This window comes from Hydra vulgaris, chromosome 15, assembly GCF_038396675.1.
Source record: "Hydra vulgaris chromosome 15, alternate assembly HydraT2T_AEP".
Classification (NCBI taxonomy): Eukaryota; Metazoa; Cnidaria; class Hydrozoa; order Anthoathecata; family Hydridae; genus Hydra; species Hydra vulgaris.
Genome location: NC_088934.1, coordinates 54737501 through 54757521, shown reverse-complemented (window position 1 = coordinate 54757521; position 20021 = coordinate 54737501). Strand labels below are relative to the sequence as shown.

General features: G+C 27.5%; 1 protein-coding gene across 3 annotated transcripts in view; it reads right to left on the bottom strand.

The window, feature by feature from the left end:
• LOC105848468 (ubiquitin carboxyl-terminal hydrolase CYLD) overlaps positions 1-20021 on the bottom strand; it is a 134832-nt gene that overhangs the window by 85773 nt on the left and 29038 nt on the right. For all 3 annotated transcript variants that reach the window (XM_065820032.1, XM_065820030.1, XM_065820031.1), the window contains one exon: positions 19457-19595. In XM_065820032.1, coding sequence (XP_065676104.1) covers positions 19457-19595 — 139 coding nt within the window. The remainder of the gene's footprint in view (positions 1-19456; positions 19596-20021) is intronic.

Here is a 20021-nt window from a genome sequence, read left to right as displayed (position 1 = left end):
AAACCGTTAAAAAAAAAGTGAACTGGTTTCTGCTTTTAGGCATAGAAAAAAATTTTTAGTTTTTAACTTTGATTCCGGCTAGGGCTGTAAATCCAGGCTCGTGTTTGTGAACGGCTCGGTGATCGGCTCGACAAGAGCTCGTTCATGTTTAGCTCGAATGGTAAACGAGCTGGGCTTGAACAAAAAATTAGGCTCGTTTATTAAACGAGCCGAGCTTGAACATCATAGGCTGGTTCTTATAGACTCTATTAAAGCTCGAATATATATATACATATATATTTATTCATATTATAATAATATATATGTAATAAATAAAATTGTGATATTATATATATTAATATATAATAAAAATTATTTACAGACGAGCCTTTAACGAACAATTTATTTTTACTAAACGAGCTTTAAACTAACAGGTTACAATAATTATTTCGAGTTTTAAACCGGTCGAGCTTGAGCAACATGCTAAACGATCCGAGCCCAAACAATATTTATCCTTAACAAGCCGAGCTCGAACAAAGAATCTCATGTTCGAAACGAGCTCGAGCCGAGCCTGAACACTCTTAATATGTAAACGAGCCAAGCTGAGCCCTGGCAAGCTTGGCTCATTCGGCTCAATTTACAGGCCTAATTCCGGCGATTAGTAAATATCGGATCATGTATACTTGATGTCAGATGCCGTTGCAACGCTAAATATTAATTTTTGTAACGGTTTTTATTTTATATTTGAATAATATGGCTGATGATTGCCGAATGGCATGAAACTTCAAGTTCCATCATAAATTGTATTTTTTCATTAAAAATATTTTAATATTATTTGATCTATTTTTTGGAAAAAAGGTATCGATCACTCTTAAACAGACGAGAGTTGTATTTCCAGCAGTATACAGTAAATATAAATCAATATATATATATATATATATATACATATATACATATATATATATATATACATACATATATATACATATATATATATATATATATATATATATATATATATATATATATATATATATATATATATATATATATATATAATATATATATATATATATATATATATATATACATACATATATATATATTACTGTGCTCAATCTCTGCACAGCCAGTGCTATATCAGGGTATATATCAGCAAATATGCTGATATATACCCTGATATATATTGGTTGCCTATAACAGGTCCTGTTATAGGTTACGTTGGTGTAGGTAGGTTGAAAATAAATGAGGTTGAAAATAAATAATTAAGTCTGTTATAGGTTAGGTTGGTGTAGGTAAGTTGAAAATAAAGTAGGTTGAAAAATTAGTAGTTTAGTATGTTTTAATTAGTTGTAAGTATGAAAAATAATTTAAAAATAAAATTCAAAAAAATTTTTTGACTACTAATTTTTCAGCCTATTTTATTTTCAACCTACTGATTTTTTTATCTACTATAATTTCAACCAATTGTATTTTAACCAACTTTTTTTTTCAACCTACTTAATTTTCAACTTATTGTTTTTTCTACTGACTTTATAACTACGTCTTTTCTGGTATTTATTTTATATATTTTTTGTTGATTTGAATCAGAGCTGAATATAACCAGCTGTGGTGCAGTGACTGAAGCGCTAACTTCAGAATCGAAAGGTCCAAGGTTTAATGCTTGGTCTAGGTATATAAGGCAGTGTGATATTTTTTGTTAAATGCTCTTCCGCACAGCTCTATGACAAAACCGTTAAGTCTTCTTGGAGCACCTTAATAACCAACAGGAAAAAAAAGTTTTTTTCTAACATTTGATGCAAATGAGGGTATTTTCTCTTGGAGACTTAACAATCTTATCTTAGAGCACCACGGAAAGGCAAAAGATGTTTATGCCTCTTTTTTATACCAATGCTGCTTATCTGGCCTTTTTAAATATATTTCCTTTCCATATTACAACTTAAAAAAATTAATTTTAATTTATTAATAATAACAATAATTTTAAACTCCTGTGATTTAAAATAAACAACTGAAAGTAACGTAGCAAATAAAAGTAAATAACAAAAGCTTGCAGTTAACTTGTTCTCGTATAAATTTAATTTCAAATTATCAATTTTTTGTTGTTTTCTAAAAAAATGGAATATCAAAAAGTTGAAGGCGATCATAGAATTTGTTTTTATATATATGGGGAGTTGGCATACATAAAAAATGTTCAATGGGTGTCATTTATCTCAAGTGCAAGCACTGCAATGGGACAGCCAAAATTAATCTATCATATGAACTTATGGAACCAATCCCTTCTCACACTTGTGGATCATCTGTTATGTGCTATGATTATCTAGTACAAGCAAGTTCCCAAAATTCATTGACTCCTAATGAAGCTACAGTGATGCTATTAACCAAATCCATTTCAAGATTTTGATGGAGGGAAAATTTGTTTTGAAGACCAGATTGGCATTTTTTTGCTCACCCATTTTTACTCAATCTTTTAAAAGATAAATATGTTTGAAATTAAAAAAAATTTAAATTTATTTCAAATTTTAAATAAAAAGAGGTTTTCCCATGGAAAGTATCAATCTAAAAGCTATTCAATAAATATTCATTAGTATTAGCAAAAGTATTAATCTAACTATTTAAATTATATAGCTATTCAGAAGCTTTTTTTTTTTTTAATTTTAATTTTTTATTTTTTTTTATTTTTCATTTTGCTGTTTAATAATATATGTACTCATAATAACAAACTCAATGCCTGAGGCAACACCATTTTTTCCTATGAACAAGTCTTTATTACATTATCTTTTATACAATATAAGAATGTTTTATTATATAAAACAGTTAAAAAAAAATGCCATATTTGCTTAAGATCTAATTTAACCATTTTTCAGTTTTTGAAACCAACAATGCCAACAATAATTCTGAGTCACTTTATTCAAAAATGAGGAATATGACTTCACATACTGGTTTTTGGGGATTTCTTGATGAATTAGTTCACCTGATTGTTTTGCCAACTGAGGTTGAAGTCAGGCAAATTGAAAATGGAGAAAACCCAAGATCAACACAATGAGGAGAGGAGACAAAAAACTGTTGAAAAACCAAATCTTTATAAATCTCGACTTAATTTAGGTCAATGGGCCCCTACCAATTTTTTAGATTCTTGTGCCCATCTATTTTCAGACTTAAGAATGCCATTAGATGAAGAATTTCAAGAACTCATCGAAATCAAAAGTTATTGTCCTCAACACATTGCAGACTATTACCAAAATTTTGATCCTATCGATCCAAGTGATGAAAGTAAATGTAAAAACTGTTATGTAAATCGCCTTGAAGTTCTTACATTGCCTTGCAGGCATTTTAGTCTTTGTCACCAGTGTAAAGAAATATTTTTGCTTAAACAATAATAAAAGATGCCTAATCTGTTGTGCAGACATGGCCAAATTTGTTTTTGTCTTTTACTAGTTGAAGGTTTAGACCTTTTTATTCTTCAATGCTAGTAACAAATATGATAAAAAAAAATTAATTTTAATAAAAAATATAATAAATAAAATTCAAAATATGATAAAAAATTCTTTATTTTTTTGATGATTAAAAAACGCCAGTGGTAAAATATACGTAAAATATAAGTTTATTAATAACGATAAGAAGAAATTTTTGACCAACTTTCCATTAAGTTTAACAGATAGATGAGATTACGTTTGTTACTCTGAAATGCCAAATACACAAGGAGGGGGAGGGTGTTATATCAAACGGGGATGGGGGCTTTTTGATAATATTATTATATGGGGATATTCCCATAGTTTATAGCAATTAACAGAAGAAAAATGTAAATGACGCCAACTGTGTTCATTTTAGCTTAAAATGATTAAAACTCACGTTTATACTATTCTTTGGTTATTTAAAATGGCATATAAATAATGCATGCAACTTTAAAGTTATATATTTTTTACATTGAAGAATCATAAAGAATTATATTTTGAAAAATGTCTTGTTTTAACTGATTATCCCCTTTTTCGAAGTAGTTCTCTTTTGCACGTAATGGTGAAACATTATCCAGTTATGTCATACAAATGACACAAGTAGATAATATTTAATTTAATTTTAAATATAAAAAGTTATATTTAAATATAAATATAAAAACAATAAATAACAAAAATAACTAAATTGCCAAAAGGTTCATTTAATCTTCCTAAGATCAAATAACTAATTAAAGCTCTGTAAATAAGCCCAATATATTTGGGGCTACTGAGACGTGGTTGAATAAATTTTCAAGTACAAATCTAACTGGTTGCAATTTGTATTGAAGAAATAGAAGCAAAGAAGGGAAGTGGCATAGCGTTATATACAGACAATAAAATAGATTCTTGTCAACTTAAAGATATTTGTTTTACATTTAAATGAAAATGTAAGTTAATAGTAGAAATAATGCAAACAGGTCTGTAACTTTCATAAGCTAATATGATATGGCTTGTTGTTGATTAAATTTTTAAAACAAAAACTTGTCTATTCTTGTTTTATTGTTAATGTTTTTTAAAAAAATTTCTTTAAAAACGAAATTAAAAAACATTTAAAAAAATACAGACTAGTAAGTAGAAATAAATATTGCCTATAATCGGTTGAAAATTAAAATCAATTAAGAATGAAACTCTCTATAACCAGCGGAGAAAAAAATCTGTCAAATATAAAAATGTCATAAACCAGTCAAAAATCAAAAGGACGATAATCGATTGAAAACAATTTAGGCCTCAGTATATGTTTTATTTTGTAGATCAAGGAAATAGGTGCAGGTTTTGGTAGGTTGAATGTGACACGTATATATCTATAAAAATCTAGGAATTGGGCAATTTTGCAAGAGTGACAGTCGTAATATCTGACATTCTTTAAGCTATTAAAAAAGAACCAAAAATGGTAATGACTTAAAACTTTCCAGAAATGTGAAATACTATCATATAATTTAGCAGTCAAAAGTTACAGCAATAAAGTTTTAAACTTCTTTCAAAAATTGACTCTACATATCCCTTGAAAATACTCAAACCTGCCTGAAACATTGTAATAATTAGAAATTCGAATAACAATAAAAAACAATAAAAACGCTGAGTTGCCTAACCAATCACCTTATTATTATTTTATGCTGACCAATCACATTATTATTTTATGCTAACAACAACCAATCACCTTATTATTATTTTATGCTAACAACAACCAATCACCTTATTATTATTTTATGCTAACAACTACCAATCACCTTATGCGTGACAGTCATGTTTACTTTTAACCACTTCACATTTTTTTGTAGTGACAGCCGTAACAAAAAATATAATATTTTATATAATATTAAATATAATATAACTTTTGCTTTTTCAAAATTCAGGCTTGGTCGAGAAGCATGAGCGATCGCTCTCGAATACTGACCACGGAAATAATTTTTAGTTGTGAAAAACTGGTCAGATTTTTTAGCCGTTTTGAGAACATTTAAGTTTATGCAAGTCCTCCGTAAAACAAAAAATTTTTGTTTTACGGACATACATGGAAACAAATATAAAATTGAATGTACTCAAAAACATCTTGGTGTGATAGAATAAAAAGACTATCAAACGAACTCTAAAAACCCGCCAAATCTATGAACAAACTAATTCTATTGGTTTTAAAAATACACAGACTAAGTAAAATAAAGTTCTAGTGTATTCTGTTGAAATTTTTAAAAAATTGTATAATTCGACATTTGTTAAGTTTTGAGATTTCTAGCATAAGTTGTTTTAAGAATATATTATTAAACGAAAATTATTTTGTGGCTCATTCTCGGAGCCACATCTGCAAAGCCATAAATCTTTTAAACTTTTATTACTTGTGTACAAAAATAAATGCTTTAAATATATATTTTTTTAATTGTCAAAATTTTGAAAGTTTATTATAAATTATAGATTTTATATTCTTACTTTTATATAATATATAAAAGATAAATAAAAATAATAAAAATAAATATAAAAAACATATTTATGATAAAAATATAGAAAAAAGTAAAAAAACAAACAAAATGGGAACAAAAAAAACATGTCCCCGTAAGCGCTAACTAAGAGTGTATATATATATATATATATATATATATATATATATATATATATATATATATATATATATATATATATATATATATATATATATATATATATATATTGTTTCGTCCTCTAAGATTCTTCTTTTTAGAGATCCATTCTCCAATTCAATTGAGGTCCTTTACTTTGACCTTTTTATTTTCAATATTTAAATAATATTTTTAATTTAAATTCAAATTAAATAGATTATAAAATCCTCTTTCAAATAAGTATAAAGGTTTTTTGCGTGCATGAAATAAATTACATAATAAATGCAATTAAAATTTGTCAGAAATTTTATTTATAGGGTGTTATTTTGTTGTGCACAAACTACAGAGTAGTGGGCAAACAGCAATGACGCATCCCATAAGGAGAGAGCTCAACAAAACTACAAGTTAAGGAGCTATATCCAACATTAGACAATATTGTTTCAAAACACAAACATAATTAATTCATTTTCTTCCAAGTACTTGATAACTGATTCTTTCCCCCAAGAAAGAAAAGTTTTTAAGTTCTTAGATATTGGTTTACTAACTCTAATTATTTTTGCTACAGTTACCATTCTTACAAAGTCATTATACTTAAAGTTACTTTTTTCTGTTTTAAATACGAATTAAAATTAAAATGTCCACTCACTAAACATCGTCAGCAATATTGTGAACCAGTTCCACTTCATCTTCATAAAGTATTTAACCTTTTTAGTTGATTTCTATCTAGTTAATTTCTACAGTAACTCAATGATTCAATATTTCTAAGAATGATTAATCTTACTAAGAAGAGTTGTTTCAAATATGCTAAATACAAATATATATGCTATATGCAAATTTTTCGAGAAATCTTTATTGAGCTTGTTACTTTCTTACTTAGGATTCTATTCTCTATCTCTATAAATCTCAAATCCGGCCTTGTATGGAATACTGTTGCTATATCTGGGGCAGATCTTCTAATAATGCCCTTTCCCTTTTAGACAAGGTGCAAAAACGCATTGTAAACATAGTTGGACCTGCTCTTGCAGCCAACCTCCAACCACTATCACATTGTCGTAATGTTGCTTCTCTTTCTCTTTTCTACAAATACTATAATGTGCACTGCTCTAAAGAGCTAGCGTCTCTTGTGCCATCTACTAAAATTCATTCTCGTGTTACTCGTCATTTAATTAAGGGTCATCCTTTTTCTGTGACTGTTCCTAAGTGCTCCAAAAACGCTTATTCGTCTAATTTTTTTCCTCGAACATCAGCTCTTTGGAATTCCCTTCCTTCATCTTGCTTTCCTGATTCATATAATTTGCAATCCTTTAAGTCGTCCGTCAATCGTTATCTTGCTCTATAATCTTTATCTTTTCTCTTTCAGTAACTTCCAACTTTAATTAGTGGCTGCTTGCAGCCTTGTTGGAAGCAAAGATGTTTAAAAATATATATATGCTATATGCAAATATACTTTTCAAACTACGCAAAGCATAAAAGAGTTTTTCATTTATAAAATAAATAAAACTGAAACTAGCTTTAGCTTTATTAAAATCTTGTTGGACTTTTCAGGGCTATTTTTATTTTGGAGGCCTTTTTTTATGTGCCACACGGTAAAAATGACTTTGAAAAAAAAAAGGTCTTCTTGACTATTTCGGGGCCTCTAACATTGCGGGGCCAGGGGCTATAGTCCTCTCTTACCCCAACACTCCTTAATCCAGCACTGGAAACAAGACACAAGTCTTTGATAAATAAAAGAACATTTGTTTCCTTATTAAGCACTTCATATAAAAAATGTTGCCTAGTTTTATAAAAAAACTATAAAAGAGCGATGTTTCGATAATATTTGTTCTAAATATTATTTCCGTGGTCAGTATTCAAGAAGGATCACTCCCGCTTCCCGGCCAAGCCTGAAAATTCATTTAAGTTTTAATTTTTTAATTCAAATTTTGAAAATAGTAAACATTCCATTCTATCTGTTAGCTGTAATGACTTCATAACTTTCCATTCATTGTTTGTGCAAAACAGAAAACTGCATTCTGATTTAAACTAAAGGCACAATTTAATCATTATCAAGTGAATAATTTTTTATATACTTGATTATATACTTAATAAATATATAATAGACTTATACTATATAGTATATATTAGTGTAAGTATATATATAATTACTCAAATATAATAAATAAATAACTTATATACTGACGTGTATTTTGAGAAATGCGTTCATGAAAATAGTGGCGTACAATTATTCTTTTGTTGCTTCCAAAAGTTTCATAATAAACATATTTGTAATTGTAATATTTTTTCTTGTTTTTTAACTTTTAGTTTTGTTTAGCTTTATCTTTTTTTAATGAACTTATATAATATAATATTTTAATATAAACCAATTCCAATATATCTGAAAATATTTAGTTTATTAACTTATACTTGATATTTCAAAGTTTTAAATTTAAAATATAATAGTAATTAACAGAATGTGATTGAACCTGTACAAAATTAAAGTTATAAGTAAAGTTTTAATTTGATATTTTATGCTAAATATTTATTTAAGATATTGTGAATATTACGCTAGGTATTTAACTTTTTAACATTTAAGTTTGGAATTTTCATTGAAGTGTTGCAAATTTTGGTATTTTATTACTTGGACTTTAATGCAATTCAAAGTAAAAGTTCTAGTTTAATGCAATTCAAAGTAAAAAGCAAAGTTTTTTGTCAAATGAAGCCTAAAAAACTGTACAAGTTGGCGAATGGTTTGACTTAACCAGGGTGTGATTAAGAGGATAATATGATAAAGCTCAACTGGAATTTAAAATATTAAATATGCTGAATTTAGCTTTCAAATAGAAGAAATATATCATGTTTAATTTGAACTTATACAGCATAAATTGAAATTAAAGTATATCAGGCATAAATTATGCATGACATGACTTTATTATGAATATAACTTCTTTATTTAACAATATGCAAACTTTACTGTTTGAACATATTTTGAATTAAGCAAAAAAAATTTTACTAAAATTATTTTCTTTAAAGCCAACTTATAATTCACCCTCCCAAGTTCTTCACACAAGCACGATTTATATATATATATATATATATATATATATATATATATATATATATATATATATATATATATATATATAATATATATATATACACATATATATATATTGGGTTGGGGAATATATTTGTAGCATTTTTATCAAAGACTTTTATTTAAGGGAAATCTTTACTTATAATAATAAATTAATCGATTATGTATTCGCCATCGCTGTTTACGACCTCCTCCCACCTCTCGACCAATTTGTCAATGCCTTTCCACCAAAAATCGCCCAGTCTAGTATCAAAGAAGTTATTGACCCAGTTTTTAAGGTCCTCTTCATTATCGAAGGTAACGCCCCTCATAAGGTTCGACAGAGATCGGAAAAGATGGTAATCTGTGGGTGCAAGATCTGGAGAATACGGCGGATGCTGAAGGACCTCCCATTTGAGCTCTTGGAGTGTGGCTTTGATGACTTGTGCAACATGGGGTCTGGCGTTGTCGTGAAGGAGTATGGTTTGGCCTTGACGATGAGGTCTTTTCAGTTGAATAGCTTCATTTACGCGACATAGCTGAGCTATGTAGAGCTTTTTGGTGATCGTGACATTCCTATCGAGCATTTCCCAGTGCACCATGCCCTCCCAGTCCCACCAAACACATATCATGATCTTCTTTGGATGAAGGTCACGCTTGACTCTGGGCTTTGGCGTATCCTGGTGCCACCCATGACGATTCAATACAAAAAGCGCTGTTTATGACCATGTGTTGTTCGATGGCGGGCGAGATGTTGAGAAGCAAATTATAGGCGATTTTCTTTGTTTGCTTCGCTCAACTCGTGAGGTACACAGGCTTCCAATTTTTCAGCAAATCCCATTGAATAAAGATGGTTGAGAATCGTTTTATGATCTTAATTCATTTTTTCGGCCAATTTACGACTTGTTTGGTGACCGTCCTCCTTTAAAAGTGCTTTGAGACGCTCTTCGTCGAAGTCAGAAGGTCTCCCGCTGCGAGGTGTGTCGTCGATGTCATAATCGCCATTTTTAAACTTTGCAAACCATTTTCGTGCAGTGGACTCACCTATGACACCGTCTCCGTATACGTTGCAAATGTCCAGGGTTGCTTCAGCAGCCTTTTGGCCTCGATGAAAAGCGAAGAAAAGTAGGTGTCGAAAATGTTGTTTTTTACCTCCTGGATATTCCATTTTTAAGCCTTAAAAGTAACAAAAAATTAAATTATTCCAAAAGACGATTAGGACAGTTTTGTAGAGCAGAAAGAGCTTTATCGAATGAATATTTACACTTTGTCAAACAGAAACAAATCGTTGTAAAATAAAATAAAATATAAAAACGCTACAAATATATTCCCCAACCCAATTTATATATACACACACACACACATATATATATATATATATATATATATATATATATATATATATATATATATATATATATATATATATATATATATATATATATATATATACATATATATATATATATATATATATATATATACATACATATATATATATATACATATATATATATATATATATATATATACATATATATATATATATATATATATATATATATATACATACATATATATATATATACATATATATATATATATATATATATATATATATATATATATATATATATATATATATATATATATAGTTTTGCATGGTAAATATATACATATATATATATATATATATATATATATATATATATATATATATATATATATATATATATATATATATATATATATATATATATATATATATATATATATATATATATATATATATATATAGTTTTACATGGTAGCCAAAAAGTTTCTTCCATAAACTGTAGTTTTAAAGAGAGCACTAATAAACCATACCAGAAAAAGTTTATAAACTTGAATAACTTTTTTTTTTGTTAAATGATAGACTGCCTGCCCTAACCAAACCCTCAGTTGATGTAGCAGCACTCTGTTGCGAGTCAGGCTATAATATAATGGATGCAACAGCACTCCGTTGCGAATCAGGCTTAAAGATAGGTAATGCAGCAATACTGCCTTGTAGCAGCAGGCTATAAGTAAGTCAATGTAGCAACACTCTTCGCATGTTAAAAAAAAAATGTTTTCTAAAAAAACAAAAAAACTATTAATTAAAAAACTTTCTTGACATTATTAATACAGTTTTTTAAAAACCAATAATATATATATATATATATATTATATATATATATATATATATATATATATATATATATATATATATATATATATATATTATATATATATATATATATATATATATATATATATATATATATATATATATATATATATATATATATATATATATATATATTTTTAACATTTTAATTTCATTTTCATATAAAAAAAATATATATATATATTTTTAACATTTTAATTTCATTTTCATATAAAAAATCTTAAAAAATGTTAAATTGAGAGAACTTTCAAAATTAATAAAACTGTCCTTGGTATTCATTATGATATTAACAATCTTTTTAAAATTCTCAAACGTAAAATGTACCCATCTTGGATAAAAGAAAAAAATCCACAATCCTCACTTAAATAAAAGTAATTATGATGTTCCATTACCATCTGAAGACCTAACAAACTCTTGCTATTTTAAAATCCCTTTTATTGGTAAAATATCTGAGCTAACAAAGTGAAGATTACACTTAATTATTAAGAGACATTGTAAGTCGGTTACCATATTGTTTTTTACTTCGCTATAAGTGTCTAACTTTCTTTTATCAAAAGACCACCTTCCTGTAGATTTGAAATTATTTTTTGTTTACAAATGATTACAAACTTAACATTAAAAATTGTTTACAAACTTGACATTACAAAATTGTTTGCAAACTTGACTTATTGCATGGGTTTTGCTTGTGTATCTGTTTCTATGAATAGGCAACTCATTCTATTATTTCCTTATAAGGGTACAGTTCTAAAACTCATTTTTATGGTTCTGAGGCCGACAGGTAGCCAGGTTTCCTAAACTCTGTGGTAGCTTTCAGAGAGGCTGATATATATCAAGATATACTAGACATAGATGGAAAGGCTAAGGCTACTTCAAAAGTATATTAACCTGGGTCTCTAAAAAACCAGAATTTTATGGCGATTTTAAAAATCATCATCTTTTCTACTGAAACTTGTTTTTAAAAAAATATTGAAAACAAAATGTCAAAAAAAACAACCTTTTCAATTTTTAGTTAAAATTGTTGTTTTTTTGTATATAAAACTTAAGCAATTTATTCTTATTTGAAACAATTATAATTTCTGAAATGTCTGAAAAATTCTATTTTCAATTCAATGTGCATTTTTAATCTAGCATATAGAGATGTGGACTGCCTCAATTTTGAATTTCGATTATCCACCAAAAATCGCTTACATTGCCACCCAAAATTACTTTGTTTGTCTTAATAAATGCTTCAAAAGCATTTACTTTTCTCATAAATTGGCGACTTATGATTACAGGATAAATTTTAACTAAACGTTAAGCTTTGTCAATAATAATACTTGCTGGATCTATATTTGGTCTCCCATCAGACCAAATATAGATCCAGCAATTATTAGTTTTGACAAAGGATCAAATATCCAACCAATTCAAATCATTACAACTTAGTGTGATGAGCCATGTTGAAGGATCAGTATTGCAAACTTTCCCAATCATTCTAAAAAACTAAAAATTAAAAAGGTCGTTTCTTATGACATTATGTTTACAATATTTTTTTCCAAAAAAGTTTCAGTAAAAAAGATTATGAACTTTGAAATCACTATAAAATTCTGGTTCTTTTGAGACCCAAGATGATATACTTTTAAAAAAAAATAAATTCACTGATATATGGGAACAATTTTATCAAGAGTCATGGAAGGGTGACCTTTTTTAAAAAATAAATAAAGCCAATGACTTTTCAGTTACCTTCAAACCAAAGTGCAGCTGTTTTTTATACAGGAAACTAGAGATACCAAAAAGTCAATATCCTATATAATAATCTTAAAAAATGTTACCTTGCGGTGTTTTAGGTGAAATTTTTAAGATTATAGAATCGTTCCTTACCAATCGTAGTATTAAAGTTGTTCTTGATGGACAGCACTCTTCTTTATTTCCTGTAATTTTAGGGACAACTTAAGGTTTTATCCTTAGCCCTTCTTAAATTACATTAATGATCTCCCTACTTTAACTCAGATAAAACTTAATATTTTTTCTGCTATTCCTTATAGCAAAAATCTAGATCTTTTAAAATTTTTGAATGGCAATGTACTCAATGAGTCATTTCCCCTTTTTCTTCTAGGATTAATTCTTACTTCAGATATTTCTTGGAAACCATACATCAAATCCATTGCAAAATTAGCATCTGCTAAGAATGCATCTCTTTATCATACTCGCCACTTTCTTACTCCGGATTCTATTCTTTATCGCAATAAATCTCAAACCTATTTTTGTATGGAATACTGTTGCCTAATCTGGAGATGATCTTCAAATGGTGTCTTTCCTTTTTTAGACAAGGAGTAAAAACGCATTGTAAACATAGTTGGACCTGCTCTTGCAGCCAACCTCCAACCATTGTCACATCGCTATAATATTGGTTCTCTTGCATTTTTTTTACAAATACTATAACAGATGCTGCTTTAAAGAGCTATCGTCTCTTAAATTCGCCATCTGCTAAAATTCATTCTCATGTTTCTTGCCATTTAATTAAGTCTCATCCTTTTACTGTGACTATTTCTAAGTGCTCTAAAAAATTTTATTCATCTAGTTTTTTTTTCTCAAATATCAGTTCTTTGGAATTCGCTCTCTTCTTCTTGTTTTCCTGATTCATACAATTTGCAATCTTTAAGTCGCCTATTAATCGTTATCCAAAAATTAAGCTATTGAGATGTGTTGGTTGAAAATGCAGATCAAACAGCATGAAACTATTGCGTAACTGGCACTGTGTATCACAATGCAAAAACAAATTATCTAATTTCTGATTTGAAAAAACTGGTATCTTGCAGGTAAAAAATTATTATGAGTCATATATTACAATCGGATCATGCATGTGCTGATATTTTCCATAATATTTCTAATGAAATGCATACAAAGCTTATAAACTATATGTTACATAACAATAGTAAAATCGGATATATGTAAGATAAATTTAAAATTGAGTAAACATTCCAGAAATAAATATCGTTAACAGAATATTTTTTGACCTTATTGAATTATTAAACACAGAAATCTCTTCTATAGCAAACTCTTTAATAAGTGCTTCACATTGTCTAGGTTTCGACAATGATTTTTATTATGTAATTGGGTCACTCTTCATTGTGATGGTGCTTCTAATATGCTTGGCAAAAAGGCAGGTGTGGCTCGTTTAATTTTGAATCAGTTTCTCTATTTAATTTTATAGCATTGTCTAGAGTTAGCAGTAAATGATGTTGTGCAAAATATTTTGCCAATTTATCACAAGAGAAAGTTTTTTGATAAGTTTTATTCTGCTTGCAGTGCATCTCCAAAAAACTAAAAGGAACTGGAAATTGTTGCAATGGCTTTGTAAGTGTATAATTAAATTCCATTGGACAAATTCTAGGTACCAGGTGGGTGTCACCTAGAGCATGATCTGTTATGGCTGTTTGGAATAATTATGCAGCATTGTATTAACGTTTTAATGAATCTTCATTCTTCTAAAATGTAAAGAAGAAGATAGAACCCATTACGCGGGTCTTAAAAAAATTATGTGTGACATCAATTTTGTACTAAACATGGGATCAATGCTAGATGATTTTATAGAACCTGAACATCTTTCTAAAAAGTTATAAGATAGACAAACTTCTTTATCCAAGGCACATCGCTTAATTACCTTAAATACCATGTATTTCAATCAATGAGAATTAATTCTGGTAAATATTAATCGTGAACACAGCTTGCAACAGAAAAACTTGAATTTAAAGTTATAAAAATGTGCACCCCCCACATCCCACTTCCTTGTTTTTTCCCACTTCGAGAGCACTGTATTTGTGTGTATATATATCAGGGTTTAAAACAACCTGAATAGGTTTTTTTGTTTTTTTAGGGGTTTTTTAGGGGTTTTTTGTTTTTTTAGGGGTTTTTTTAAGGGTTTTTTAAAAACAAAAAAAATTCCAAATTTTTATTATTGTATTGTAATGATTTTTTTTTAACTTTATAAATTCACCTTCTTATTACACCTATAAACTATTATATTTATAAGACATATTACAGCCATGGGTTACATTACAATGGGGTTGTTTTGGGTTTATTTAAAAAGAAATTATTATTCCAAATTTTTATTATTGTAGGTGTAATGATTTTTTGTTAACATTATAAATTCACACCCTTACCTGTGTCCTCACCTCCTTACCTATGTCCTCTGTAGTCAAGGAAGCAACTCATTTTTTAAATGAGTATATAATTAGATACATTCAAGTTATACCTTATATGTGAAGTAATATTTGTAGTGTTTTGATATTTTAATTTTTAATTAGCAGTCCTGAAGCTGACTAAGAGAAAGGTTTGCCGAACTCTGTAGTAGCCTACAGAGAGGCTGATTCCATCAATGATTGAAAAATATCAGAGTAGTTAACAGTGTTATGTTGCCCATGGATGGTATCCTTGTTGATTCTTTTGGAGTGCATTGAAGAAAAAACATAAGCCAATCTGATTTCACTTATGTAACAGATAGGGGCTTGGAGTGGCTAGCGAAGTTGAAATCCAACAAAACTTAGTTACTAACTGCAAACAACTATCAGAACATTGTCAACATTCCTATATTGAAAAATGGCAACCCCCTCACTGAGTCCTATTCTTTATGTCTTTTTGGATTATTTTTTATTATTGACCTCTCATGAAAACCATATATTGTCATGAAAACTATATATTATTGTGCCTTATTAATTAATTAATTAATATAATATGCTTATAAAAAGCTCTATAAAATGACAATTATATAAATATTATTTTCTTTACAATTTTACAAAACAATAATTACATTAAAAAGTAACATATTAGTTTAAATTAAATATATATTTTTAAATTATATATAAAATATAAATTATGTTAAGTAGTATTATTTGGAATTTAGAATGAGAGTGCATCTCATAGATTTGCTTAAATGGGCAGGGGCTACTACAGACCAGGGCTTGTGATGAAGAAAATCGTCAAGCGTGTTAAATCGCGCTCGTAAAATTAGAATACGTTTTCATCGAGCGTGATTATGTGCGCTCGAAATAACGTCGGCGAGCGCGATCATGAAAATTGCTGAAGGCGATGCTCATAAAAAGCTTTTTATTTTTTTATCTTTTTTTATTTGTTACATAATTCTTTCGTCAAAAAATGTTTGAATTAGTATCACACTCATGAATCTACTTCAACGAAGTAGATTTTTATACTTCCAAACTTCTTGTATATTGTCAGATCGCGATTTTATTTTTAACTATTTGTGTTATAAAAAAATAATATCAAACAAAAACGCAACTTCTTATTGATTTTGTATTAAAGTATAATTTAGTGACTTATTAGTTATAGTTTTTATTCGTTGTTTTGATATATGTATTTTAAAATGTTACGCTGTAAACTTAATTAACGGTTAATGGTTTTTATATTTCTTGATATTTTTTATTCAAATTAATTATTTAATTTTTTTCTAAAATTTCTTTTTTAAATTACGTTTTTTTTTATCTTAAAAAATAACACAAGAATAATTTGAAATAATAATAAATTAGAATAATAACTTTCCATTTAATAAATGTTGACGTCATTACTTTGTTTCCTTTTCGAATGCGATTGCGAACATTCTAAACAACGGAATCGTTTTAAATTTGAGTTAAAATAAATAATAGTTAATAAAAAAACCTATACTATAAACAAAAACTAATTTTAAAAATTACTGTATTATTAATATTTATTTTGATTATAAACGATGTTTGGAATATTACAAACAATAAATCAAATAAATCTTACTTGATATTTTCACAAGATTAAAAATACTCTGCAGTTTCAATTTTCTTATAGTGGTTTTCTAATTTTCTATTCTTATTTTATTTGCGCATTTTTGTATTTACATTGTGTTTCCACGTGCACATTCCATAATTGAAATTAGTGACTATTAACGACTTCAAACTGCTCATTCATTATGTTAATGCTAAAGAGAACGACGTAGTGCTTTTTATATTTTGTATTAGTGCCATGATAATAGAATATCTTTAATAAAAAATCTTTTTTAAATATTTTATGAAAATAAAAAAATAATCCCTATTGGACGAGCGTTATTTTATACGCTCGTTATAAGCTGAACGAGCGTTGTTTATCGCGCCTAGAAAGTTTGAAAATACCGTTTACGGGCGCGTTTTACGAGCGGAGCGCGATCGCGCTCGCTTAATCACAAGCCCTGCAGACAATATTATAGACTATTTTGGTACTGCCCACATATAATTTAAATTGATAAATTACTTTCTAAAATGTAAATATTATATTGTAAAAATGTTAAAATCATGTGCATTCTCTTATTTTGAAATCAACGATTTATTTCATTTAGAGTAAAAATATCTTTCGTTGATTTAAGATGCAAAAATTATACTTAGCCTTAGGTTTTAAAGTTGTTTTAGTTCATTTTTAAAATAGCATTTGAATTTTTTTAAATTATTAATTTGATCTAATAATTTTGTTTATTATCTATAACCGTGTTTACTTTAAACCAATGACAATAACAATGATTGGTTACTGAAAATCATGGCCCCAACAAGGGGAGGGGCAGTTGGTACTCTAGCACTAGGGCCCAAAGGTAAAGGGGGCCCAGCAGATAAATCAATACACACCTAATATATATATCAATACACACACATGCATGCACATTTATTCACAATACAAACACATGTATGCATATTTATTCTTAAAATTAAAAATTTTTGAGCTGTTATGTAAACCTTTTTCCAGGTTTTTATTGCAGTTTTTACTTGGTTATTGAACTGTTAAACATAATTTGGTCAGTAATCTTGATTTCGATTGCCATTAGCAATAAAAAAAGGTTATTTTAAAAAATTTTTATTGCTTTTAAAATTTTTTTAAATGATGTTATAATAAATAATAATAATGTTTTAATCCATAAATAAAATAGGATCTCTAATTAAATACACAAAAATGATTTAGATTTTAAAATTTAAAGCAGTTTTTTAAATAACAAACTTATATATGTTTTTTATAGGTTTCTCTTTTTTTTTATCGGCTGAGAAAATTTTTCTTTTTGTATGCACAACCATTAAGGTGAAGGAGGGCAGGGGAGGGGAGTAGGGCCCTGCAAAAGGCATCAGCATATGGCCCTATTTCAGGATATGGGGGCCGTGCTGAAAATTTATTTCATTTTATATGGAAAGTTGCAAGGTTTGTTTTAAAGGCTTTTAGTTAATTAAAACATTTTATGAGTTTTAAAAATCAATAAAACAAAGAAAAAATTATCTAGAGTTTATCTAGTTTATTACTTTTTACCCTATTATTTTATTTATACTGTTCATATTATTAGCAACTTTTTTTTATTTCCTTTATAATTTTATTCTCTAAATAAATAACCTAAATAAACTTGTTCTTTACTTAAATGTATTCTCTCAATAAATAATGCATATACAAAAAATATTGCATTTATTTGAACAAGTTTTTATTTAGCTAAAAAAGATAGTTTCAAACATTGTAAAGATGTAAACCATGTAAGCAGTAGTCATTTACCATGTAAGCAGTAGTCATTAATTCAAACTTATAATAAAATCATAACAATTTTTGTTTTGTAGTTGATAAAAAATTTAAATTTTATTAACTTTAATAATCTTTTAAAGATTGAATAAACTTTAATCTAATGTACCTAGATCTTTAAAACTAATGTAAAGTTAATTTTCTCAATTTGATAGGTTTTCCGTGCTTTTTTTTAAGTTCAAATGGACAAGGTTGAACATTTTATTAGAAATTGAACTATATTTGAATAAGTATAACTTAAATGTTGTGGTTCAAATAGTTTATAACTGTAATCTATATATAAAATGTAACTATACCTATTACTTGCAATATATATCAATAGTTGACATATATACATACAAGTAAAAGCACTATATTTATAGTTGACACATATACAAAGAAGTAACAGCACTATATGCATAGTTGATACATACATACAAGTAAAGTATGGCTTTTTTGGTACATTAGGCTATGCAATCGCTTTTAATAAACTGTAACAAAAGTATTACAACAGTGTGCTTCTTGTGTGTCTTTACTAAAAGGAACATAATTCCAAACTATTAGGAACTAAAAACAAACCTAACTATAAACAGATTTACTTGAAACAGAATTTTATTCTAAAACTGAATACCTAAAAATTAGGTCTTACCTTTAGGAATAGAAGAGTCACTCGTTGAATTAAATATTAGAGAGCTTATGTCAGTTGTAAAATAATCTAAATCTTGAGGACAATCAATTAAGGTATAATCTTCAAACATTTTTTCAATAGGCTTGCTTGGTTTTTCATCCTATAACACAAATAAATGTGTAATAATAATGCCTTACTTGTCTAACATCAAAGTAACACATTATAGATATTTGTTTTTCTATACAAAACTTGGTAGGAACAATGATTTTTGGTTTTATAGCACAATTTAATAGATAATTCAAAATTTTAGGTAAACTTGACAGCAAAAATAAAAAAAAATTTCTAATTAATAAGCTAAGCATGCTTATTCATTATAGATGATTATTAAAATATTTAAAAAATAATTGTTTTACAAAAAGCACCTAATTTACACTAAGAACACACAAAAAAAAAAGTGAAGCAGACAATTTTATAACTCGAATATTTGAAAGCTTGTAAAAAAATATATGTTAATAGAAAGAGATATCTGAAAAATAATCATATATATATTTAAATATTTGGCACAAAAAAGCAAAAGAATTGCTCT